General features: G+C 44.6%; 1 protein-coding gene across 1 annotated transcript in view; it reads right to left on the bottom strand.

Annotated features, from left to right (window-relative positions):
* The window catches only part of LOC120042908 (transcription factor COE1-A-like), a 109350-nt gene that overhangs the window by 25088 nt on the left and 56762 nt on the right, over positions 1-27500 (bottom strand). Inside the window, exon 11 of the mRNA XM_038987674.1 lies at positions 745-833. Coding sequence (XP_038843602.1) covers positions 745-833 — 89 coding nt within the window. The remainder of the gene's footprint in view (positions 1-744; positions 834-27500) is intronic.

Here is a 27500-nt window from a genome sequence, read left to right on the forward strand (position 1 = left end):
TACCTACCTACCTACCTACCTACCTACCTACCTACCTACCTACCTACCTACCTACCTACCTACCTACCTACCTACCTACCTACCTACCTACCTACCTACCTACCTACCTATGCTCTTAGAAAAAAGTGGCTTTCCCCATTGCATAACCCTTTTTTGGTTCCAGGGCTAACCCCTTTTTGGTTCCACGCGGAACCATTTTGGGAGAGGGGGGGGGGGGCGCGAGGGAGAGGGAGAGGGGGGGGGGGGGGGGGTGGAGGGGAGGTAGAGGGAGTGGAGGGGAGGAGATACAGGGGGTTGTTAGTCTAAAGATTAGGGGCCATACGTATCAAGCATCTCAGTAGGAGTGCTGATTTGTTCCACAGACCTCAACACCAGACATGACCCAGAGTGAGGGAGAGGTGATTTCTCTCAACCTCCTACACCTGTTCTCTCTCCCCTCCCCTGCTGTCTTTCAGTGCTGGACGACCAATCAAGCTTCAGTAAGAACACTCAGCTGGGCAGTTCTTCGATCCACTGACTCCTCAGCTGACTGACTGAACCATGATGGACACCTGTATACCTCCCCTCCCCCTTCACCTCCTCCTCCTCTACTTCCCTACTCTTTCTCTCCCCCTCTCCTCCCGCTCCTCTTCCTTCCTTTCTTTGTGCGTGTGTGTGTATGTGTGTATGTGTGTGTGTGTGTGTGTATGTGCGTGTGTGTATGGGTGTGTGTGTGTATGGGTGTGTATGTGTGTGTGTGCTGACCTTGGGTAGTCTCTCCTGGTCTCCTGGATGTCTGGGGATGACTTTCTGTAACCTCTGGAAGCCGTAATCTATAGTGGGCTCATTCAACGCTGCGGAGAGAGGAAGAGGGAGAGAGAGAGGAAGAGGGAGAGAGAGAGAGAGGGGGAGAGAGAGAGAGAGAGAGAGAGAGAGAGAGAGAGAGAGAGAGAGAGAGAGAGGGAGAGAGACAGAGAGCGAGAGAGGGAGAGAGACAGAGAGAGAGAGAGAGACAGCGAGAGAGAGAGAGACAGCGAGAGAGAGAGAGAGACAGCGAGAGAGAGAGAGAGAGAGAGTGAGAGAGAGTGAGAGAGAGTGAGAGAGAGTGAGAGAGAGTGAGAGAGACAGAGAGAGACAGAGAGAGAGAGAGAGATAGAGAGAGAGAGATAGAGAGAGAGATAGTAATATCACTCTGAGAGCACGGACAGAACTCATAGTGATGGTAATTGAATAAGCCAAGCTTTAACATGAATATTTAAACATAAGAGTATGAACAGAGCAGACCAAGACTGGAATTATCCCTCTGAACCTTTCTCCCACTTTCCCGTTCTTCCACTTTCTCTTTCCCCACTTTCTCTTTCCCATCCCCTGCAGTCTCTCTCTCCCACTCTATTCCTCTATTCTCTATTCCTCTATTCTCTATTCTCTATTCTCTGTTCCTCTATCCTCTATTTTCTATTTCTCTATTCTCTATTCCTCAATTCTCAATTCTCTGTTCCTCTATTCTATATTCCTCTATTCTTCTACTCTCTATTCCTATATTCTCTATTCTTCTATTCTCTATTCCTCTATTCTATATTCCTCTATTCTCTAGCCAGAGGAAACTCTCATACAGTAGAAAACCCACCGATAAAAGCAGCCGCAGGAGAAACAGAACAGACCAACAGCTGACTGTCCTCAGAGAAGAAAACCTTATGAAGTGTGTGTGTGAACAGTCTCTGTGAGTGTGTCTCTCTCTGTTTGCCGTCTGTTGGCCCCGTAGGCCCCAGCCAGGGTGTTTCCTGGGGGTGTAAGCACAGCTCGTCTCCCATCTGAGGAGACAGCTTGACCCACTGGCCCCCAGAAACAAGCAGGCCACTGGACAAACTGTGGTCCTGCTACTGTAGGCCTGCCAGCCTCTTTATGATAGACCCCCAGACAGAAAACACACACCACAGATGTACAATGAAGTGTGGATAATCTCTATCATTCTCTCTTTCTCTCCCTCTCTTTCTTTCTTTCCCTCCCCTTCTCCCTCTCTTTTTGCTGTTTCCATTTAATACAATGATTTGGACAGAGAGAAGGAAAAATAAGTGAAGAGAGAGGTTGACCACGGCAAATGGGAGACTGGAGAGATTGAGAAAAGAGGGAGATGAGAAAGAGATTATGTCAGACAGTGAAATGCCAGTACAGGCAGCTGGTAAATATATGAACAAAGCCAAAACAATGAGAAGATCACATCTTCAATTATTACAGAGGAATAACAGTTGACATAATTTTGTCTTCTCTGACCCCTTTAAGCCTTAAGTAGGATTCAGACCTGGATTAGTCCTGCGTAGGGCTGTGGAGGTCATGAAATGTCGTCAACTAGTGATTGTCAAGCAAATAACTGCCGGTCTCACGGTAATTGACCGTTAATTAACATAAACACATTTAGCATCTCCTGTCTTCCAAGCACAGCCTACCAGCCATTGATGCAGACCTTTGGAACATCTACATAAAACATATATATAATAAATCCATGCAATATAGCCTACACCAGTGGTTCCCAAACTTTTTATAGTCTCGTACCCCTTCAAACATTCAACCTCCAGCTGCGTACCCCCTCTAGCACCAGGGTCAGCACACTCTCAAATGTTGTTTTTTGCCATCATAGTAAGCCTGCCACACACTATACGATACATTTATTAAACATAAGAATGAGTGTGAGTTTTTGTCACAACCCGGCTCGTGGGAAGTGACAAAGAGCTCTTATAGGACCAGGGCACAAATACTAATATAAAAATAATCAATAATTTTGCTCTTTATTTAACCATCTTACATATAAAACCTTATTTGTTCATAGAAAATTGTGAATAACTCACCACAGGTTAATGAGAAGGGTGTGCTTGAAAGGATGCACATAACTCTGCAATGTTGGGTTGTAATGGAGAGAGTCTCAGTCTTAAATCATTTTCCACACACAGTCTGTGCCTGTATTTAGTTTTCATGCTAGTGAGGGCTGAGATTCCACTCTCACATAGGTACGTGGTTGCAAAGGGCATCAGTGTCTTAACAGCCAATTTTCCAAGGCAGGATACTCTGAGCCCAGCCCTATCCACAAATCTGGCAGTGACTTCTGATTAAATTAAATTGTCACAGAACCGCTTGTTGCAATTTCGATGAGGCTCTCTTGTTCAGATATCGGTAAGTGGACTGGAGGCAGGGCATGAAAGTGATAACGAATCCAGTTGTTTGTGTCATCCGTTTCGGGAAAGTACCTGTGTAATTATGCACCCAACTCACTCAGGTGCTTCGCTATATCACATTTGACATTGTCCATAAACTTGAGTTCATTTGCACACAAAAAATCATACAATGATGGAAAGACCCGTGTGTTGTCCTTGTTAATGCAGACAGAGAAGAGCTCCAACTTCTTAATCATAGCCTCAATTTTGTCCCACACATTGAATATAGTTGCAGAGAGTCCCTGTAATCCTAGATTCAGGTCATTCAGGTGAGAAAAAACATCACCCAGATAGGCCAGTCGTGTGAGAAACTCGTCATCATGCAAGTGGTCAGACAAGGGAAAATGATAGTCAGTAAAGAAAACTTTAAGCTCATCTTTCAATTAAAAAACGTGTCAATATTTTTCCCCTTGATAACCAGCACACTTCTGTATGTTGTAAAGGCGTTACATGGTCGCTACCCATATCATTGCACAGTGCAGAAAATACATGAGAGTTCGGGGGCCTTGTCCATTCTCACTATAGTGTCCAAAACGTATTTCAAGCTGTCAGGCATTCGCTTGGCAGCAAAAGCCTCTCGGTGGATGCTGTAGTCCACCCAAGTAGCGTTGGGAGCAACTGCTTGCACGAGCGTTACCACTCCACTATGTCTCCCTGTCATGGCTTTTGCGCCATCACTAGAGATACCAACACATCTTTACCACCAAATAATTTGATGTTACAAAGCTGTCGAGTACTTAAAAAATATCCTCTCCTCTTGTCCTGGTTTCCAGAGGTTTGCAGAAGAGGATCTTCCTAAATTGACCCCCCATAAACGTAACAGACATATACCAGGAGCTGTGCCAAGCCCGCCACGTCTGTTGACTCATCCATCTGTAATGCATAGAATTCACTGGCTTGTATGCAAAGTAGTAATTGTTTCACAACATCTCCTGCCATGTCACTGATGCGTCGTGAAACAGTGTTGTTTGATGAAGGCATTGTCTGTATAGATTTTTTGGCCTTTTCCCCTGGTATTGTCCCAGCCATATCCGCGGCAGCAGGAAGAATTAATAAGTCCTCCACAATAGATGGGGCTTGCCTGTTCTAGCCACTTGGTAGCTCACCATATAAGTCACTTCTAGTCCCTTCTTATTAATGGTATCTGTTGATATTATACATGTCTTACTACTTGAAAATCATCTTAATTCTCGCTCCAAAAACTCCTGTGGCTTATTTTTGAAATCGTCATGTTTTGTTTCTAAATGTCTGCGTGAGAGTGAAGGTTTCATCGAGTTGTGAGATAGTACTTTTGCACATATAACACACTGTGGCTGAGTAAAGGCACTACTCCCAATATAATTGAACCCCAAATCAGTGTAGTTCTCATCATATTTACACCTCTTCGATGGTCCAACGTCCCTGTCTGTTGTTCGGTGCTTTCCCGGGTAAGGGGGCAGTAGCTCTTCGGCTGCATCAGATTCACAACTGTCAGAGACAAATGTAGAATTACTGATGCTAGCATTGGATGTGTTCGTGGAAGCAGAATAAATTGTGTCGTTGACAGGTGCAGGTGTAGTACCGCTGGTAGTAGCAGTACTACCAGTAGAGCTGGTACGTGTCTCTATGGATGCGGGCCTTACTAAATCACTGTTAGAAAATGTGGAGAAAAAATGTGAATCACATTTTTATTTGGCGTACCCCCGACGGCATTTTCCGACACCTTCACAATAAATCCATTGTTTATTTTCGACAGGTCTGAAGAAACATGATATGAAGAAAATATTTATATATTTCCGAAGAACATAATAGCATCAAATCAAACTTTATTTGCCACATGCGCCGAATACAACAAGTGTAGACTTTACCGTGAAATGCTTACTTACAAGCCCTTTACCAACAGTGCAGTTCAAGAAGAAGAAAATATTTACCAAGTAAGCTAAAATAAAAAATAATAATAAAAAGTAACACAATAAGAATGACAATAACGAGGCTATATACAGGGGGCACCGGTACCAAGTCAGTGTGCAGGGGTACAGGCTAGTTGAGGTACTCTGTTCATGTAGGTGGGGGCGAAGTGACTATGCATAGGTAACAAACAAACAACGAGTAGCAACGGTGTACAAATTGTCCGGTGGCGATTTTTATGAATTGTTCAGCAGCAGGCTTGGGGGTAGAAGCTGTTGAGGAGCCTTTTGGTCCTAGACTTGGCGCTCCGGTACCGCTTGCCATAGCAGAGAAAACAGTCTATAACTTGGGTGACTGGAGTCTGACAATTTTCTGGGCTTTCCTCTGACACCGCCTATTACATAGGTCCTGGATGGCAGGAAGCTTTGCCCCAGTGATGTACTGGGCCGTTCGCACTAGCCTCTGTAGCGCCTTACGGTCAGATGCCAAGCAGTTGCCATACCAGGTGGTGATGCTACCGGTCAGGATGCTCTCGATGGTGCAGCTGTAGAACCTTTTGAGGATCTGGGGACCCATGACAAATCTTTTCTCTTGAGGGGGAAAAGGTTTTGTTTTGCCCTCTTCACAACTGTCTTGTTATGTTTGGACCATGATAGTTCGTTGGTGATGTGGACACCAAGGAACTTGAAACTCTCGACCCATTACACTACAGCCCCGTTGATTTTAATAAGGGCCTGTTCGGCCCGCCTTTTCCTGTAGTCCACAATTAACTCCTTTGTCTTGCTCACATTGAGGGAGAGGTTGTTGCCCTGGCACCACATTGCCAGTTCTTTGACTTCCTCCCTATAGGCCGTCTCATCGTTGTCGGTGGTTAGACCTACCACTGTTGTGTCATCAGCAAACTTAATGATGGTGTTGGAGTCGTGTTTGGCCACGCAGCAGTGGGTGAACATGAACAATAATCTGAGTTGTCCTTATGTTCATTCTATAGCTAGAGGACTCCTGATATCTCCAGGAGTGATAAGTATATATTTTTTGTCTTTATCTGTTCCAGTACTTTCGTTTTGCTAGCTTGGACCATCTACTTTAAGTGGTGCCTTTGGAACTGCCGATCTGCGGTCAAGAACGCAGAGTTCATCTTCAGTGCCTTGACTTGTTGTCCCTGACGGAGACATGGATCAGCCCAGAGAACACTGCTACTCCAGCTCCTCTTTCTTCATCTGACTATGTTTTCTCTCATAGTCCCAGATCATCTGGTTGTCACGTGATGGCACAGGTTTACTCATTTCTCCTAAATGGAGATTTTCTCTTTTCTCCCTCTCTCACCTGTCCACCTCAATTTAACTCCATGCTGTCACTGTCACTTGTCCACTCAAGCTTAACATTGTTGTAATCTATCGTCCACCAGGTGCCCTTGGAGAGTTCCTCAATGAGCTTGACACCTTGAGAAGCTCATTTCCTGATGATGGCTCACCGCTCTTTGCTCTTCGCACCTGGCAACTTCAACCTCCCGACGTCTGCATTCGATTCATTTCTTTCCAACTCGCTCTTTTCCCTCCTTGCCTCTTTTGACCTCACCCTTTCCCGATCCCCTCCAACTGACAAGGTAGGCAAAACGCTTGACCTCATCTTTACAAGAGGCTGCTCGCCTACTAATCTCACTGCAACACCCCCCCCCCCCCCCCCAGGTCTCTGATCACTACTTTGTTTCCTTTTCTGTTTCCCATTAATCCCAACCCTAACCACCCAGCCCCTACCCAGATGGTCATGAGCCATCGCAATCTTCGCTCTCTCTCTCCCACTACTCTCTCCTCTTCCATCCTATCATCTCTCTCTTCTGCTAAATTCTTCTCCCTCCTGTCTCCTGATTCTGCCTCTTCGACCCTACTCTCCTCCCTTTATGCATCCTATGACTTGGACTGTCCCCTTTCCTCCCGGCCGTGACTCATTCCGAGCTTACAGAACAGGGCTGCGGGCAGCTGAGCAAAATTGGATGAAAACTAAACATCCGGAGAATCTATCATGATTTCACTCCCTCTTCTCTACCTTCTCTGTATCTGCTGCTAAAGCCACTTTATATCACTCTAGATGTCAAGCTTCTGCCTCTAATCATAGGAAACTCTTTTCCACCTTCTCCTCCCTCCTTAATCCTCCACCCCCTTCCCCTCCCTCCTCCCTCTCTGCGGACTACTTTGTCAACCACTTTGGTTGACGACGTCTGCTACTCATTCACTCAGCCTATTGATTCCACTACCCTATGCCCTGACCTCTTTCCTCCTCTCCACCCTTTCAGGGCTGGGCTGGTCTCAGGATATGCACCCACTTGGATTGCATCCTACCTGGCAGGCCGCTCCTACCAGGTGACGTGGAGAGGATCTTTGTCTGCACCACATACTCTGACTACTGGTGTCTCCCAGGGCTTGGTTCTAGGCCCTCTCACTCGGCTCCATCGTATCTTCACATGGTCTCTCATTCCTATGCGGATGACACTCAACTACTTTTCTCCTTCCCCCCTTCTGACACACAGGTAGTGACAAGCATCTCTGCGTGCCTGGCATACAGTATATCTCAACTTGGATGTTGGCCCACCACCTCAAGCTCAACCTCGACAAGACGGAACTGCTCTATCTCCCAGCGAAGGCCTGCCCGCTCAAAGACCTCTCCATCACAGTTGACAACTCCACAGTGTTGCCCTCCCAGAGTGCAAAGAATCTTGGCGTGACCCTAGACAACACCCTGTCGTTCTTTGCAAACATCAATGCAGTGACCCGATCCTCCAGGTTCATGCTCTACAACATCTGTAGAGTACGACCCTACCTCACACAGGAAGCGGCGCAGGTCCTAATCCAGGCACTTGTCCTCTCCTGTCTGGACTACTGCAACTCGCTGTTGGCTGGGCTCCCTGGTTGTACCATCAAACACCTGCAACTTATCCACAAAGCAGCAGCCTGCCTGGTTTTCAAATTTCCCAAGTTCTCTCATGTCACCTCGCTCCTTTGCACACTCCACCGGCTTCCAGTTGAAGCTCGCATCCACTACAAGACTACGGTGCTTACCTATGGAACAGCAAGAGGAACCAACCCGTTCTGCCACCTCATGTCTCTTGACCCTCCCACCCCTACGGGAGGGCAGCTCCCGTTCAGCCCAGTCCAAGCTCTTCTCTGTCCTGGCACGCCAATGGTGGAACCATCTTCCCCCTGAAGCTAGGACAACAGAGTCCCTACCCATCTTCCCCCTGAAGCTAGGACAGCAGAGTCCCTGTCCGTCTTCCGAAAACATCTGAAACCCTACCTCAGTATCTTAAATAATCCTCCTCCTCACTACGACCCCCCCCCACCCCCAAAAAATGATATATAAAAAATAACAGTTAACCAGCACTTGCACTTGACCCCCCCCCCCCCCCCCCCCCCTTCTAGCTCTGACTCTACTGATAGCTGCGTTGTTGAGGAAACTTGTACTTCATATGACTGTGATATGTGGTAATCTCATCTAGCAATCTTAAAATGAATCCACGAACTGTAAGTCGCTCTGGATAAGAGCGTCTGCTAAATGACTCAATGTAAAATGTAGATGTTTGGCCCTGATCTGGCTATGCCATATGGCTGTGGGCTACACTAGTTTTATTTAGCAGACAAGATTTGCTTAGAATTACGTGGCACTATTTTATATGATTTTATAGTATGAAGAATACAATTGAACACAGCTGAAGAAAATAGAAAGGATGTTATTTCCAAACGATTTGAAGGAGTGCACACATACGGCTGTTCTGTGTTGAACGGTTAACAAAGAAACAGGTCCTCCTATATGCTTAATTTCAAGTTATTTATGCAACTTTACTTGTGATACAAATGTTGGGCTGTATGTTTGGATTTTTAACACATTCTAAAGCTGCATAATGCCACTTGAATGATGATTTGAAAAAAGTTGTATGTAAGGCTCTGCTTTGTTTTTTTTGTGCAGGCTGTACACACTCCATCAGTCTCTCATTCACAATTTGACAAGCACTTAATGCCTCGAATTTCCCGGCTGCATCCCCTTTGTGTGACTGTAATGGTCCCTAAATAAATCCATGCCTTTTGCGGCCAGTGGCTGTTGTGCCCTTGGGCTGAGTATAATAATTATAATTCTCTTCTCCCGGTTGCGTGCCGAAACACGCCTCACTCACATGGCTCTCCGTGAAAGGCTACAAGAGAAGACAGACACATCGGGGACGCAACTGCGCGTGTCCTTATCCAATTCCAAGGTGCATATTTAAGATATTGGATGAACTGTCCACATTTACTTTTCGTCATTCAACAACATGAGTAGGCCTACCGAACAGCAAAAGCACTAGCCTATGTCAATCTACTATCCCCCACAGTACAAAAGTTGACCTATTATATTCTGTGCGATAAATAAATATTTCAAACACAGTCTGGTACAGTGTGGGATGCGCTAGATCCCAAATTAATACAACCACTAGCAACAAAACAACTGTTTAAGCAATGAGCCTGATGCAACAGATGAGAACATTTACCTTCACATTGACGGGCTATTTCTTCACATTATAAGTGCAGCAGCAATGCACACAGTTAGGCTCTATACCCGTTGTAAAGTGGTTTACTGTGCTTTATTTGAAGAAGTTATTTGGCCACTTTAGTTGTGATGCAAACCTTATCAAAACATATAGGCCTATGGGCTAGGCTACATGAGGTGTGCCACTATGATTAGAAAAAGTCACAAAAAGAAATAATTCACTGTTTGCCTTTAACTGGGCATCATTCACAAGTGATAATGTATTATTCACAAGTGATAGGTTAATATTGTCACCCATCAGACTATTCTTGATTTAATCTTGTCTTTACATATTGTAACGTGTGCCCTGAGAGTCGGGAAGCAAGTTCAGGGAGTGAATGCTTTAATAAATAAACGTAACATAATACCAAACAAGAAAACACGAACAACGCACAGACATGACACTGAAACAGAAACAATAACACCTGGGGATGGAACCAAAGGAAGTGACATATATAGGGCAGGTAATCAGGGAGGTGATGGAGTCCAGGAGAGTCTGATGATGCGCAGGTGTGTGTAACCATGGTGACAGGTGTGCGCCATAACGAGCAGACTGGTGACCTAGAGACCGGAGAGGGAGCACACGTGACACATATACTAAATAATATATGCGTGAAATTTGATTAGATTTAGAATGGATCATTATCATGCACCTGTCTGGAAACAGGGGCAGCGGAAAAATACATGTCATCTATTCACTTAAAAAGCGAACTGAGGACGCTTTTCACGTGGTTCACTTTTATGCCAGCCAGGTACTCCTGTTGTAAAGAGAAGCAATGTGCTTAATATTAGGAAAGTTAATAGAGGCCATCACTCTGTTTTCTCACGCAATTGCTTAGCCTATATAAATGTTACGCAACAGGAGCTCATGGGCTCTCATGATTAGATAAAGTGTTTGATTTGATTTTCGAATACATTTGCATTGATGTCAGAGTGATTAGAGGGACAATAGAGTGCTGAGTACCAGGCAGTTAGCAGGTTTGGTAAGCTACTAATGACCATCAGCAGCATCAGAGCTTGGAGAAGCCTAATTACTGTGACCACCGGTGTGGTGTGTGTGTGTGTGTGTGTGTGTGTGTGTGTGTGTGTGTGTGTGTGTGTGTGTGTGTGTGTGTGTGTGTGTGTGTGTGTGTGTGTGTGTGTGTGTGTGTGTGTGTGTGTGTGTGTGTGTGTGTGTGTGTGTGTGAAAAAGAGCAAGAGAGAGAGAGGGCAAGATAGAATTAAAGTGAATCATAAATAAATCACGTCACAAAACTACCAAATCCGAACCAGTAAAACATACCTACATTAATACACTGCTCAAAAAAATAAAGGGAACACTTAAACAACAGAATGTAACTCCAAGTCAATCACACTTCTGTGAAATCAAACTGTCCACTTAGGAAGCAACACTGATTGACAATACATTTCACATGCTGTTGTGCAAATGGAATAGACAAAAGGTGGAAATTATAGGCAGTTAGTAAGACACCCCCAAAAAAGGAATGGTTCTGCAGGTGGTGACCACAAGACCACTTCTCAGTTCCTATGCTTCCTGGCTGATGTTTTGGTCACTTTTGAATGCTGGCGGTGCTTTCACTCTAGTGGTAGCATGAGACGGAGTCTACAACCCACACAAGTGTCTCAGGTAGTGCAGTTCATCCAGGATGGCACATCAATGCGAGCTGTGGCAAAAAGGTTTGCTGTGTCTGTCAGCGTAGTGTCCAGAGCATGGAGGCGCTACCAGGAGACAGGCCAGTACATCAGGAGACGTGGAGGAGGCCGTAGGAGGGCAACAACCCAGCAGCAGGACCGCTACCTCCGCCTTTGTGCAAGGAGGTGCACTGCCAGAGCCCTGCAAAATGACCTCCAGCAGGCCACAAATGTGCATGTGTCAGCATATGGTCTCACAAGGGGTCTGAGGATCTCATCTCGGTACCTAATGGCAGTCAGGCTACCTCTGGCGAGCACATGGAGGGCTGTGCGGCCCCACAAAGAAATGCCACCCCACACCATGACTGACCCACCGCCAAACCGGTCATGCTGGAGGATGTTGCAGGCAGCAGAACGTTCTCCACGGCGTCTCCAGACTCTGTCACGTCTGTCACGTGCTCATGTGCTCAGTGTGAACCTGATTTCATCTGTGAAGAGCACAGGGCGCCAGTGGCGAATTTGCCAATCTTGGTGTTCTCTGGCAAATGCCAAACGTCCTGCACGGTGTTGGGCTGTAAGCACAACCCCCACCTGTGGACGTCGGGCCCTCATACCACCCTCATGGAGTCTGTTTCTGACCGTTTGAGCAGACACATGCACATTTGTGGCCTGCTGGAGGTCATTTTGCAGGGCTCTGGCAGTGCACCTCCTTGCACAAAGGCGGAGGTAGCGGTCCTGCTGCTGGGTTGTTGCCCTCCTACGGCCTCCTCCACGTCTCCTGATGTACTGGCCTGTCTCCTGGTAGCGCCTCCATGCTCTGGACACTACGCTGACAGACACAGCAAACCTTCTTGCCACAGCTCGCATTGATGTGCCATCCTGGATGAGCTGCACTACCTGAGCCACTTGTGTGGGTTGTAGACTCCGTCTCATGCTACCACTAGAGTGAGAGCACCGCCAGCATTCAAAAGTGACCAAAACATCAGCCAGGAAGCATAGGAACTGAGAAGTGGTCTGTGGTCACCACCTGCAGAATCACTCCTTTATTGGGGGTGTCTTGCTAATTGCCTATAATTTCCACCTTTTGTCTATTCCATTTGCACAACAGCATGTGAAATTTATTGTCAATCAGTGTTGCTTCCTAAGTGGACCGTTTGATTTCACAGAAGTGTGATTGACTTGGAGTTACATTGTGTTGTTTAAGTGTTCCCTTTATTTTTTTGAGCAGTGTACATCATGAACTTTATAATCAGCAACTGTAGGGATTGACCTCCCAATCACCTCGATCAGCTCCATCATCAGGATCAATACTCATGGGAGTTTCATAAAGTCACACCACCATCCACAGGACTAGAGGGTAGGAGATGTATATGAGTTAGGGAGGGACGGAGGAGAGCTGGAGGAGGGAAGGAGGTTGGTAGGAGGAAGAGGAAGGGGAAGAAGAGGGGAGGAGGAATGGGAGGAGGAGGGATGGAAGAGGAAGGGGGGAAGGATAGGAGGATAGGAGGAGGATGATGGGAGGAGAAGGGGAAGAGGAGGATGGGAGGATGAGGGAATGAGGGGAGGGGGAGGGGAGGAGGGTATGAGGAGGAGGATGGATGAGAGGTCAGACAGCCAGTAATCTATCTCCTTGTAGTATGAATCACGAACAAGAACACTTAACCTCCTGTAAGAACATTTGTTCCTTCACCTCTGATAATCTCACCCCTTCTCTCTCTCTCGCTCTCTGTCGCTCTCTCTCTCTCTCTCTCTCTCTCTCTCTCTGTGATTGACCCCCCCTCTCTCTTTCGCTCTCTCAGTCTGTGATTGACCCCCCCTCCCCTCCACTCTCATTCTGTCTTGCTTGGTTTTCCCATGCTTATTATTTATGCTTCATTCTTTATTTTCCCCCCTCTCTCCCTCTGTCTCTCTCTGTCCCTCTCTCAATGCCTTCATAAGGCACCCTCCCTCCCTCCCTCCCTCCCTCCCTCCCTCCCTCCCTCCCTCCCTCCCTCCCTCCCTCCCTCCCTCCCTCCCTCCCTCCCTCCCTCCCTCCCTCCCTCCCTCCCTCCCTCCCTCCCTCCCTCCCTCCCTCCCTCCCTATCTAATTTTGATCAATTACTCCATGAACTGGTGCTGGTGTTTCTTGGGAGGATCAGGCAGGCTAAATTACACATCACTTGTCAAGAGGATAAAAAAATGTACAGCAGGAAATTCAGACCCATAAAATATCACTTGTTTTTTATACAGGAAAGCCTGCCTATTGTATTTGAGAATTTTACCAATTAATGTACGTAAATATGACATTTCACTATGATAATACCAAAAGTTCAACTAATCTAGGATTTAAGATTACAGTAAAATTACTAGGCCCATCATAAAAGCGCAAAATGAAAAATCCTATAATCAACATAAATCCAATACTGATCTTTAGGGTAGATTAGAATGAGGCGTTCCACCATCTGTACATTCCAATTCCTTCCTACCATTCCATTTCGCAGGAAGGAGGAGAGAGGGCTTAAACCCTACGTCTAATTGGAATATCCCCTTAATATGGAGGTTGTAAAGGAAATGTGACTGGCTGTAGATACTGTATCTGAGAGTAAACTGAGTGTGTGTGAGAAAGAGGCATGTGCATGCTCCCCACCTCTACCAGAGTTTTAATCAACAGCAGCTCAATAAAGGACTGAATTAGAGAGAGTAATAGACATCCTCGCTACTGCACTCTACTGTTATTGTATTGGTGTGTGTGTGTGTGTGTTGGTGTGTGTGTGTGTGTTTATGTGAGACAGAGAGTGCGAGAGAGAGAGACCGAGAGAGGGAGAGCGAGAGAGAGACACAGACCACTTCTGGGACAATTGGAAAACACTAAACAAACAACAACAGGAAGAGTTATCTATCCAAAACGGAGATGTATGGGTAAACCACTACTCCAATCTTTTTGGCTGTATAACAAAGAACAAACAGCAAAAACATATACATGATAAAAATAATCTACTATTAAAGACTACCAGAACCCACTGGATTCTCCAATTACATTGAATGAACTACAAGACAAAATACAAACCCTCCAACCCAAAAAGGCTTGTGGGGTTGATGGTATCCTCAATGAAATGATAGAATACACAGACCACAAATTCCAATTGGCTACATTTAAACTCTTTAACATCATCTTTAGCTCTGGCATCTTCCCCAATATTTGGAACCAAGGACTGATCACCCCAATCCACGAAAGTGGAGACAAATTTGACCCCGATAACAACTGTGGGATATGCATCAACAGCAACCTGGGAAAATCCTCTGCATTATCATTAACAGCAGACTGGTACATTTCCTCAGTGAAAACAATGTACTGAGCAAATGTCAAATTGGCTTTTTACCAAATTGCCATACAACAGACCATGTATTCACCCTGGACACCCTAATTGAAAAACAAACAAACCAAAACAAAAGCAAAGTCTTCTCATGCTTTGTTGATTTCAAAAAGCTTCTGACTCAATTTGGCATGAGGGTTTGCTATACAAATTGATAGAAAGTGGTGTTGGGGGAAAACAAATTACATTATAAAATCCATGTACACAAACAAGTGTGCGGTTAAAATTGGAAAAAAACACACATTTCTTTCCACAGGGCCGTGGGGTGAGACAGGGATGCAGGTTAAGCCCCACACTAGAAGAGTCTGCAACACCAGGCCTCACCATATAGAATCCGAAGTCAAATGTCTACTGTTTGCTGATGATCTGGTGCTTCTGCCCACAATCAAGGAGGCCCTACAGCAGCACCTAGATCTTCTGCACAGATTCTGTCAGACCTGGGCCCTGACAGTAAATCTCAGTAAGACAAAAATAATGGTGTTCCAAAAAAGGTCCAGTTGTCAGGCAAGGGCCTTTTATGCCAATTTTTTTTTTCTTCGACATACCAATTAGGATCTGCCTAAAAAGACTTGAATCAGTTATAGAACTCTTTACAGTTGTGAGGTCTGGGGTCCGCTCACCAACCAATAATTCACAAAATGTGACAAACACCAAATTGAGACTCTGCATGCAGAATTCTGCAAAAACATCCTCTGTGTACAACATCAAACACCAAATAATGCATGCAGAGCAGAATACGGCCGATACACGCTAATTATCAAAATCCAGAAAAGAGACGTTAAGTTCTACAACCACCTAAAAGGAAGCGATTCCCAAACCTTCCATAACAAAGCCATCAATCTACAGAGAGATGAACCTGGAGAAGAGTCCCCTAAGCAAGCTGGTCCTGGGGCTCTCTTCACAAACACAAACAGACTCCACAAAGCCCCAGGACAACAACACAATTAGACCCAACCAAATCATGAGAAAACACAAAGATACAGTACCAGTCAAGAGTTTGGACACACTTACTTATTCAAGGTCTTTATTTTTTACTATTTTCGACATTGTAGAAAATAGTGAAGACATCAAAACTATGAAATAATACATATGGAATGATTTAGAAAACAAAAAAATATATATTTTATGTGTAATTTTTCAGAGTTGCCACCCTTTGCCTTGATGACAGCTTTGCACACTCTTGTCATTCTCTCAACCAGCTTCACGAGGTAGTCACCTGGGATGCATTTGAATTAACAGGTGTGCCTTGTTAAAAGTTAACTTGTGGAATTTCTTTCCTTCTATTGAGTCAATCATTTCTGTTGTGACAAGGTAGTGGTATACAGAATATAGCCCTATTTGGTAAAATACCAAGTCCATATTATGGCAGGAACAGTTCAAATAAGTAAAGAGAAATGACAGTCCATCACTACTTTAAGACAAAAAGGTCAGTCAATACGGAACATTTCAAGAGTGCAGTCGCAAAAACCATCAAGCGCTATGATGAAACTGGCTCTCATGAGGACCACCACAGGAAAGGAAGACCCAGAGTTACCTCTGCTGCAGAGGATAAGTTCATTAGAGTTAACTGCACCTCAGATCTCAGCCCAAATAAATGATTCACAGAGTTCAAGTAACAGACACATCTCAACATCAACTGTTCAGAGGAGACGGTTGAATCAGGCCTTCGTGGTCGAATTACTGCAAAGAAACCACTACTAAAGGACACCAATAAGAAGAAGAGACTTGCTTGGGCCATGAAACCCGAGCAATGGTCATTAGACCGGTGGAAATAGCCTTCCTATTTTAAAAACTTTTTTGCTTGTGATTCTATATGGGTTATTTCATAGTTTTGAAGTCTTCACTATTATTCTACAATATATAAAATAGTCCAAATAAAGACAAACCCTTGAATGAGTAGGTGTGTCCAAACTTTTGACTGGTATTGTAATTATTTGACACATTGGAAAGAATTAACAAAAAAACTGAGCAAACTAGAATGCTATTTATCCCTAAACAGAGAGTACACAGTGGCAGAATACTGACCACTGTGACTGACCCAAATTTAAGGAAAGCTTTGACTATGTACAGACTCAGTGAGCATAGTCTTGCCATTGAGAAAGGTTGCCGTAGGCAGACCTGGCTCTCAAGAGAAGACAGGCTATGTGGACACTGCCCACAAAATGAGGTGGAAACTGAGCTGCACTTCCTAACCTCCTGCCCAATGTATGACCATATTAGAGACACATATTTCCCTCAGATTACAAAGATCCACAAATAATTTGAAAACAAACCCAATTTTGATAAACTCCCATATCTATTGGGTGAAATACCACAGTGTACCATCACAGCATCAATATGTGTGACCTGTTGCCACAAGAAAAGGGCAACCAGTGAAGAAAAAACACCATTGTAAATACAATCCATATTTAATTTGATTTATTTTCCATTTTGTACTTGAACTATTTGCACATAATATGACATTTGTAATGAATTTATTATTTTGGAACTTTTGAGGGTGCAATGTTTACAGTACCTTTTTTTTTTTTTTTTTTTTTTTAAATAAATTTTATCCCATTTTCTCCCCAATTTTCGTGGTATCCAATCGCTAGTAATTACTATCTTGTCTCATCGCTACAACTCCCGTACGGGCTCGGGAGAGACGAAGGTCGAAAGCCATGCGTCCTCCGAAGCACAACCCAACCAAGCCGCACTGCTTCTTAACACAGCGCGCCTCCAACCCGGAAGCCAGCCGCACCAATGTGTCGGAGGAAACACGTGTACCTGGCCCCCTTGGTTAGCGCGCACTGCGCCCGGCCCGCCACAGGAGTCGCTGGAGCGCGATGAGACAAGGATATCCCTACCGGCCAAACCCTCCCTAACCCGGACGACGCTATGCCAATTGTGCGTCGCCCCACGGACCTCCCGGTCGCGGCCGGCTGTGACAGAGCCTGGGCGCGAACCCAGAGACTCTGGTGGCGCAGTTAGCACTGCGATGCAGTGCCCTAGACCACTGCGCCACCCGGGAGGCCCTACAGTACCTTTTTACTGTTTATTTCACTGTTGTTTATAATCTACTTCACTTGTTTTGGCAACGTAAACATATGTTTCTCATGCCAATAAAGCCCTTAAATTGAAATTGAATTGACAGAGAGAGAGAGAGACAGAGACAAAGAGATTGTGTGTGTGTGTATTTGTGTGTGTGTGCTTCTAAGGTCCATCTACTATATGCTACACATTGATACTAATGCCAGTAATACAGGTACAGATTGAAGTCCTTTCATTTCACAGTTCCGCCTGATATAAAAATGACAAACAACGTCTTGCTCTCTCCACCGCTCTGTGGAATACTAGTCAGATAGAACTTTGAGAGAATGGCAGTTAAATGGCACATGTAGTGCACTACTTTTGACCAGGTCCTATGGACTTTACATAGGAAATAGGGAATAGGGAATAGGGAGCCATTTGGGACACACATAGTCTTTCAGCTTGTTAATATTCTGTTGCTGTATTTTAGTCTTCTCCTGTCCCTGTCCTGTCCTAACAGCATCCCCAGCCCTGCTGACTGATGACTGCGGACTGCTGACTGCTGACTGATGCTTCACACATACCTAATCAGTACTGAGCCCAGAAATACTACACTTAATGTCAGAGAGAGAGAGAGAGAGAGAGAGAGAGAGAGAGGAGAGAGAGGAGGGAGGAGAGAGAGAGAGTATTGGTTTTTGTATGTATGTGTGTGTAAATGTGCGTGTCCCTGCTTTGAGGAAAACACAGAGCCGCCGACGCGGGCCACCGTCACTCACAAGGCCTGTGAGTTCTCGTTCTCCATGGCAGACGTGAGTAAGACATTTAAACGTGTTAACACTCACAAGGCCTGTGAGTTCTCGTTCTCCATGGCAGACGTGAGTAAGACATTTAAACGTGTTAACCCTTGCAAGGCTGGTGAGCCAGAGGCCATCCCAAGCCACGTCCTCAGAGCATGCGCAGACTAGCTTCCTGAAGTGTTTACGGACATATTCAATATCTCCCTATCCCAGTCTGTTGTCCCCACTTGCTTCAACATGTCCACCATTGTTCTTGTACCCAAGAAAGTGAAGGTAACTGAGCTAAATGACTATCGCCCCGTAGCACTCACTTCAGTCATCATGAAGTGCTTTGAGAGGCTAGTTCAGGATCCTATCACCTCCACCTTACCTGACACCCTAGACCCACTACAATTTGCATACCGCTCCAACAGATCACGGATGATGTTATCGCCATGGCACTGCACACTACCCCATCTGGACAAGAGGAACACCTATGTAAGAATGCTGTTCATTGACTACAGCTCAGCATTCAACATCATAGTGCCCTCCAAGCTCATCACTAAGATCGGGCCCTGGGTCTGAATCCCTCTTTGTGCAACTGGATCCTGAACATCCTGATGGGCCGACCCCAGGTTAGTGAAGGTAGGCAACAACACCTGCGCCACGCTGACCCTTAACACGGGGGCCCCACAAGGGTGAGTGCTCAGCTCCCTCCTGGACTCCCTGTTCACCCATTACTGCGGGGCAATGCACGTCTCCAATTCAATCATCAAGTATGCAGACGACACAACAGTGGTAGGCTTGATTAACAACAACGAGACGGCCTATAGGGAGGAGGTGAGGGCCCTGGCGGAGTTGTGCCAGGAAAATAATCTCTCCTTCAACATCAACAAAATGAAGTAGCTGATCGTGAACTTCAGAAGACAGCAGAGAGGGCACATTCCCATCTGCATTGACAGGCTACAGTGGAGAAGGTGAAAAGCTTCAAGTTCCTTGGCGTGCACATCACAGACAACCTGAAATGGTCCCTTCACACAGACAGTGTGGTGAAGAAGGCACAACAGCGTCGTCAACCTCAGGAGGCTGAAGAAATTCAGCTTGGCCCCTAAGTCCCTCACAGACCTCTACAGATGCACCAATGAGAGCATCCTGTCAGGCTGTATCACCGCCTGGTACGGCAATTGCACCATCTGTAACCGCATCAAAGCTGGGACTGAGATACTGATAAACAGCTTCTATCTCCAGGCCACTGTTAAATAGTCACCACTAGCTGGCCTCCGCCCAGTACCCTGCCCTGAACTTAGTCACTGTTACTAGCCGGGGAACTGTTACTCTACCTTGCACCCTAGAGACTGCTGCCCTATGTACATAGTCATTAAACACAGGTCACTGAAATTATGTTGATATGCTGTTTTACCCACTTCGTATGAATATACTGTATTCTAGTCAAGGTTCATTCTATATAACTACTGTACACACCATTTCAATTGACATACTGTCCATTCTGTCTATACACACCAATATATACATATAAAGTACCAGTCAAAAGTTGTGGATTGACTGACCTTCATGTCTTAAAGTAATGATGGACTGTTGTTTCTCGTTGCTTATTAGAGCTGTTCTTGCCATAATATGGACTTGGTATTTTACCAAATAGGGCTATCTTCTGTATACCACCCCTACCTGGTGCGGCAGGTAGCCTAGTGGTTAGACCATTTGGCCAGTAACCAAAGGTTGCTAGATCGAGTCCCCGAACTGACAAGGTAAAAATCTGTCCTTCTGCCGCTGAACCAGGCAGTTAACCCACTGTTCCTAGGCTGTCATTGTGAATACGAATTTGTTCTGAACTACCTTGCCTATTTAAATAACGCTTAAAAACAAATACCTTGTCACAACACAACTGATAGGCTCCAATGCATTAAGAAGGAAAGAAATTACACAAAATAACTTTTACCAATGACCTGGCTGCCACAAATACCCGAACTCAACCCAATTGGGATGATTTGGGATGAGTTGGATTGCAGAGTGAAGGAAAAGCAGCCAACAAATGTGTGGGAACTCCTTCAAGACTATTGGAAAAGCATTCCAGGTGAATCTGGTTGAGATAATGCCAAGAGTGTGCAAAGCTGTCATCAAGGCAAAGGATGGCTACTTTGAGGAATCGCAAATATAAATATATTTTGATTTGTTTAATACTTTTTTGGTTACTACATGATTCCATATGTGTTATTTCATAGTTTTGATGTCTTCACTATTATTCTACTGTGGAAAATAATTTAAAAAAGAAAAAGCCTGGAATGAGTAGGGGTGTCAAAACTTTTGACTGGTACTGTATATACAATTGAAGTCGGAAGTTTAAATACACTTAGGTTGGAGTCATTAAAACTTGTTTTTCAACCACTCCACAAATTTCTTGTTACAAACTATAGTTTTGGCAAGTCGGTTAGGACATCTTCTTTGTGCATGACACAAGTAATTTTTCCAACAATTGTTTACAGACAGATTATTTCACTTATAATTCACTGTATCACAGTGAAATATCCTAATCCAAAATTTATTTTTGATACTGTTGCAAAGCTAACTAAAAAGCAGCATTCCCCAAGAAAGGATGGCTTTCACTTCAGCAGTAATAAATTCATGAACTTCTTTGAGGAAAAGATCATGATCATTAGAAAGCAAATTACGGACTCCTCTTTAAATCTGCGTATTCCTCCAGGGCTTAGCTGTCCTGGATCTGCACAGCTCTGCCAGGGCCTGGGATCGGGAGAGACACTTAAGTGTTTTAGTACTATATCTCTTGACACAATGATGAAAATAAACCTTCAAGCTGCATACTGGATCCTATTCCAACTAAACTACTGAAAGAGCTGCTTCATGTGCTTGGCCCTCCTATGTTGAACATAATAAACGGCTCTCTATCCACCGGATGTGTACCAAACTCATTAAAAGTGGCAGTAATAAAGCCTCTCTTGAAAAAGCCAAACATTGACCCAGAAAATATAAAAAACTATTGGCCTATATCGAATCTTCCATTCCTCTCAAAAAATTTAGAAAAAGCTGTTGCGCAGCAACTCACTGCCTTCCTGAAGACAAACAATGTATACGAAATGCTTCAGTCTGGTTTTAGACCCCATCATAGCACTGAGACTGCACTTGTGAAGGTGGTAAATGACCTTTTAATGGCGTCAGACCGAGGCTCTGCATCTGTCCTCGTGCTACTAGACCTTAGTGCTGCTTTTGATACCATCGATCACCACATTCTTTTGGAGAGACTGGAAACCCAAATTGGTCTACACGGACAAGTTCTGGGCTGGTTTAGATCTTATCTGTCGGAAATATATCAGTTTGTCTCTGTGAATGGTTTGTCCTCTGACAAATCAACTGTACATTTCGGTGTTCCTCAAGGTTCCGTTTTAGGACCACTATTGTTTTCACTATATATTTTACCTCTTGGGGATGTCATTCGAAAACATAATGTTAACTTTCACTGCTATGCGGATGACACACAGCTGTACATTTCAATGAAACATGGTGAAGCCCCAAAATTGCCCTCGCTAGAAGCCTGTGTTTCAGACATAAGGAAGTGGATGGCTGAAAACGTTCTACTTTTAAACTCGGACAAAACAGAGATGCTTGTTCTAGGTCCCAAGAAACAAAGAGATCTTCTGTTAAATCTGACAATTAATCTTGATGGTTGTAAAGTCGTCTCAAATAAAACTGTGAAGGACCTCGGCGTTACTCTGGACCCTGATCTCTCTTTTGACGAACATATCAAGGACAGCTTTTTTCCATCTACGTAACATTGCAAAAATCAGACATTTTCTGTCCAAAAATGATGCAGAAAAATGTATCCATGCATTTGTTACTTCTAGGTTAGACTACTGCAATGCTCTACTTTCCGGCTACCCGGATAAAGCACTAAATAAACTTCAGTTAGTGCTAAATACGGCTGCTAGAATCCTGACTAGAACCAAGAAATTTGATCATATTACTCCAGTGCTAGCCTCCCTACACTGGCTTCCTGTTAAGGCAAGGGCTGATTTCAAGGTTTTACTGTTAACCTATAAAGCGTTACATGGGCTTGCTCCTACCTATCTTTCCGAGTTGGTCCTGCCGTACATACCTACACGTACGCTACGGTCACAAGACGCAGGCCTCCTAATTGTCCCTAGAATTTCTAAGCAAACAGCTGGAGGCAGGGCTTTCTCCTATAGATCTCCATTTTTATGGAATGGTCTGCCTACCCATGTGAGAGACGCAGACTCGGTCTCAACCTTTAAGTCTTTACTGAAGACTTATCTCTTCAGTAGGTCATATGATTGAGTGTAGTCTGGCCCAGGAGTGTGAAGGTGAACAGAAAGGCTCTGGAGCAACGAACCACCCTTGCTGTCTCTGCCTGGCCGGTTCCCCTCTCTCCACTGGGATTCTCTGCCTCTAACCCTATTACAGGGGCTGAGTCACTGGCTTACTGGTGCTCTTTCATGCCGTCCCTAGGAGGGGTGCGTCACTTGAGTGGGTTGAGTTACTGACGTGATCTTCCTGTCTGGGTTGACGCCCCCCCTTGGTTTGTGCTGTGGTGGAGATCTTTGTGGGCTATACTCGGCCTTGTCTCAGGATTGTAAGTTGGTGGTTGAAGATATCCCTCTAGTGGTGCGGGGGCTGTGCTTTGGCAAAGTGGGTGGGGTTATATCCTTCCTGTTTGGCCCTGTCCGGGGGTATCATCGGATGGGGCCACAGTGTCTCCTGACCCCTCCTGTCTCAGCCTCCAGTATTTATGCTGCAGTAGTTTATGTGTCGGGGGGCTAGGGTCAGTTGGTTATATCTGGAGTACTTCTCCTGTCTTATCCAGTGTCCTGTGTGAATTTAAGTATGCTCTCTCTAATTCTCTCCTTCTCTCTTTCTTTCTCTCTCTCGGAGGACCTGAGCCCTAGGACCATGCGTCAGGACTACCGGGCATGATGACTCCTTGCTGTCCCCAGTCCACCTGGCCTTGCTGCTGTTCCAGTTTCAACTGTTCTGCCTGCGGTTATGAAACCCTGACCTGTCCACCGGACGTGCTACCTGTCCCAGACCTGCTGTTTTCAACTCTTAATGATCGGCTATGAAAAGCCAACTGACATTTATTCCTGATTATTATTTGACCATGCTGGTCATTTATGAACATTTTGAACATCTTGGCCATGTTCTGTCATAATCTCCACCCGGCACAGCCAGAAGAGGACTGGCCACCCCTCATAGCCTGGTTCCTCTCTAGGTTTCTTCCTAGGTTTTGGCCTTTCTAGGGAGTTTTTCCTAGCCACCGTGCTTCTACACCTGCATTGCTTGCTGTTTGGGGTTTTAGGCTGGGTTTCTGTACAGCACGTCGAGATATTAGCTGATGTACGAAGGGCTATATAAAATAAACTTGATTTGATTTAATGATCACAATTCCAGTGGGTCAGAAGTTTACATACACTAAGTTGACTGTGCCTTTAAACAGCTTGGAAAATTCCCACAAATAATGTCGTGGCTTTAGAAGCTTCTGATAGGCTAATTGACATCATTTGAGTCAATTGGAGGGGTACCTGTGGATGTATTTCAAGGCCTACCTTCAAACTCAGTGCCTCTTTGCTTGACATCATGGGAAAATCAAAAGAAATTAGCTAAGACCTCAGATTTTTTTTGTAGAACTCCACAAGTCTGGTTCATCCTTGGGAGCAATTTCCAAATGCCTGAAGGTACCACCTTCATCTGTACAAAAAACAGTACGCACGTATAAACACTATGGGACCACGCAGCTGTCATACCGCTCAGGAAGGAGACACGTTCTGTCTCCTAGAGATGAACGTACTTTGGTGCGAAAAGTGCAAATCAATCCCAGAACAACAGCAAAAGACCCTGTGAAGATGCAGGAGGAAACAGGTACAAAAGTATCGATATCCACAGTAAAACGAGTCCTAAATCGACATAACCTGAAAGGCCACTCAGCAAGGAAGAAGCAACTGCTCCAAAACCGCCATAAAAAAGCCAGACTACAGTTTGCAACTGCACATGGGGAGAAAGATCGTACTTTTTGGAGAAATGTCCTCTGGTCTGATGAAACAAAATAGAACTGTTTGGCCATAATGACCATCATCATGTTTGGAGAAAAAAGGGGGACGCTTGCAAGCCGAAGAACACCATCCCAACCTTGAAGCACGGGGGTGGCAGCATCATGTTGTGGGGGTGCTTTGCTGCACGAGGGACTGGTGCACTTCACAAAATAGATGGCATCATCAGGGAGGGGAAATTATGTGGATATATTGAAGCAACATCTCAAGACATCAGTCAGGAAGTAAAAGCTTGGTCGCAAATGCGTCTTCCAAATGGACAATGAACCCAAGCATAAAGTTGTGGCAAAATGGCTTAAGGACAACAAATTCAAGGTACTGGAGTGGCCATCACAAAGCCCTGACCTCAATCCTATAGAGAATTTGTGGGCAGAACTGAAAAAGCATGTGCGAGCAAGGAGGCCTACAAACCTGACTCAGTTACAGCAGCTCTGTCAGGAGGAAGGGCCAAAATTCACCCAACTTACTGTGGGAAGCTTTTGGAAGGCTACCTGAAATGTTTGACTCAAGTTAAACAATTTAAAGGCAATGCTACCAAATACTAATTGAGTGTATGTAAACTTCTGACCCACTGGGAATGTGATGAAAGAAATAAAAGCTGAAATAAATCATTCTCTCTACTATTATTCTGACATTTCACATTCTTAAAATAAAGTGGGGATCCTAACTGACCTAAGACAGCGAATTTTTACTTGGATTAAATGTCAGGAATTGTGAAAAACTGAGTTTAAATGTATTTGGCTAAGGTGTATGTAAACTTCTGACTTCAACTGTATCTGTATACATACAGTCGTATGAAAACGGTTGCCTGACAATTTCCATGATTTCCATTTATAAATAATTGGGTGTTTGGATCAGCAATTTCATTTTGATCTATCAAATAACTGATGGACACAATAATATTTCAGTAGTGAAATGAGGTTTATTGGATTAACAGAAAATGTGCAATATGCATCAAAACAAAATTAGACAGGTGCATAAATTTGGGCACCCCAATAGAAAAATCACATCAATATTTAGTAGAGCCTCCTTTTGCTAAAATAACAGCCTCTAGACGCTTCCCATAGCCTCTAATGAGTGTCTGGATTCTGGATGAAGGTATTTTGGACCATTCCTCCTTACAAAACATCTCCAGTTCAGTTAGGTTTGATGGTTGCCGAGCATGGACAGCCCGCTTCAAATCATCCCACAGATTCTCAATGATATTCAGGTCTGGGGACTGGGATGGCCATTCCAGAACATTGTACTTGTTCCTCTGCATAAATGCCCGGGTAGATTTTGAGCAGTGTTTTGGGTCGTTGTCTTGTTGAAATATCCAGCGCGTAACTTCAACTTTGTTACTGATTCTTCAACATTATTCCCAAGAATCTGCTGATATTGAGTGGAATCCATGCGACCCTCAACTTTAACAAGATTCCCAGTACCGGCACTGGCCACACAGCCCCACAGCATGATGGAACCCCCACCAAATTTTACTGTGGGTAGCAAGTGTTTTTCTTGGAACGCTGTGTTCTTTTGCCGCCATGCATAACGTCCCTTGTTATGACCAAATAACTCAATCTTTGTTTCATCAGTCCACAGCACCTTATTCCAAAATGAAGCTGGCTTGTCCAAATGTGCGTTTGCATACCTCAAGCGACTCTGTTTGTGGCGTGTGTGCAGAAAAGGCTTCTTCCGCATCACTCTCCCATACAGCTTCTCCTTGTGCAAAGTGCGCTGAATTGTTGAACGATGCACAGTGACACCATCTGCAGCAAGATGATGTTGTAGGTCTTTGGAGGTGGTCTGTGGGCTGTTTTTGACCGTTCTCACCATCCTTCGCCTTTGCCTCTCCGATATTTTACTTGGCCTGCCACTTCTGGCCTTAACAAGAACTGTGCCTGTGGTCTTCCATTTCCTCACTATGTTCCTCACAGTGGACACTGACAGCTTAAATCTCTGCGATAGCTTTTTGTAGCCTTCCTCTAAACCATAATGTTGAACAATCTTTGTTTTCAGGGCATTTGAGAGTTGTTTTGAGGCCCCCATGTTGCCACTCTTCAGAGGAGAGTCAAAGAGAACAACAACTTGCAATTGGCCATCTTAAATACCTTTTCTCATGATTGGATGCACTTGTCTATGAAGTTCAAGGCTTAATGAGCTCACCAAACCAATTGTGTGTTCCAATTAATCAGTGCTAAGTAGTTACAGGTATTCAAATCAACAGAATGACAAGGGTGCCCACATTTTTGCATAGCCTATTTTTCACATCTGATTTAATTTCATACAACTTAATATTGCTACACTAAAAATCTTTGTCTGGACAATACCCCAGTACTCAGATTTTATTAGAAAATGAATGGCATGCCACTGTGATCATTTTCTGTGACGACAGAGTAAATTATTATGCAGCCTCAGAGGGGTGCCCAAACTTTTTCATACGACTGTATATATATATATATATATATATATATATATATATATATATATGTGTATATCTCAGAACAGCCTCAACTCAGCAGGACATGGACTCTACAAGGTGTTGAAAGTGTTCCACAGGGATGCTGGTCCATGTTGACTTCAATGCTTCCCACAGTTGTGTCAAGTTGGCTGGATGTCCTTTGGGTGGTGGACCATTGTTGATACACACGGGAAACTGTTAAGCATGAAAAACCCAGCAGCATTGCAGTTGTTGACACACTCATACTGTTGCGCCTACCACCTCCTACCATACCTGTTCATAGCACCTCCTACCATACCTGTTCATAGCACCTCCTACCATACCTGTTCATAGCACCTCCTACCATACCTGTTCATAGCACCTCCTACCATACCTGTTCATAGCACCTCCTACCATACCTGTTCATAGCACCTCCTACCATACCTGTTCATAGGCACTTAAATATTGTGTCTTGCCCATTCACCATCTGAATTGCACACATACACAATCCATGTCTCAATTGTCTCAAGGTTAAAACATCCTCCTTTAACCTGGCTCCTCCCCTTCATCTACACTGATTGAAGTGGATTTAACAG

The sequence above is a fragment of the Salvelinus namaycush genome, unplaced genomic scaffold (genome assembly GCF_016432855.1).
Source record: "Salvelinus namaycush isolate Seneca unplaced genomic scaffold, SaNama_1.0 Scaffold80, whole genome shotgun sequence".
NCBI lineage: Eukaryota > Metazoa > Chordata > Actinopteri > Salmoniformes > Salmonidae > Salvelinus > Salvelinus namaycush.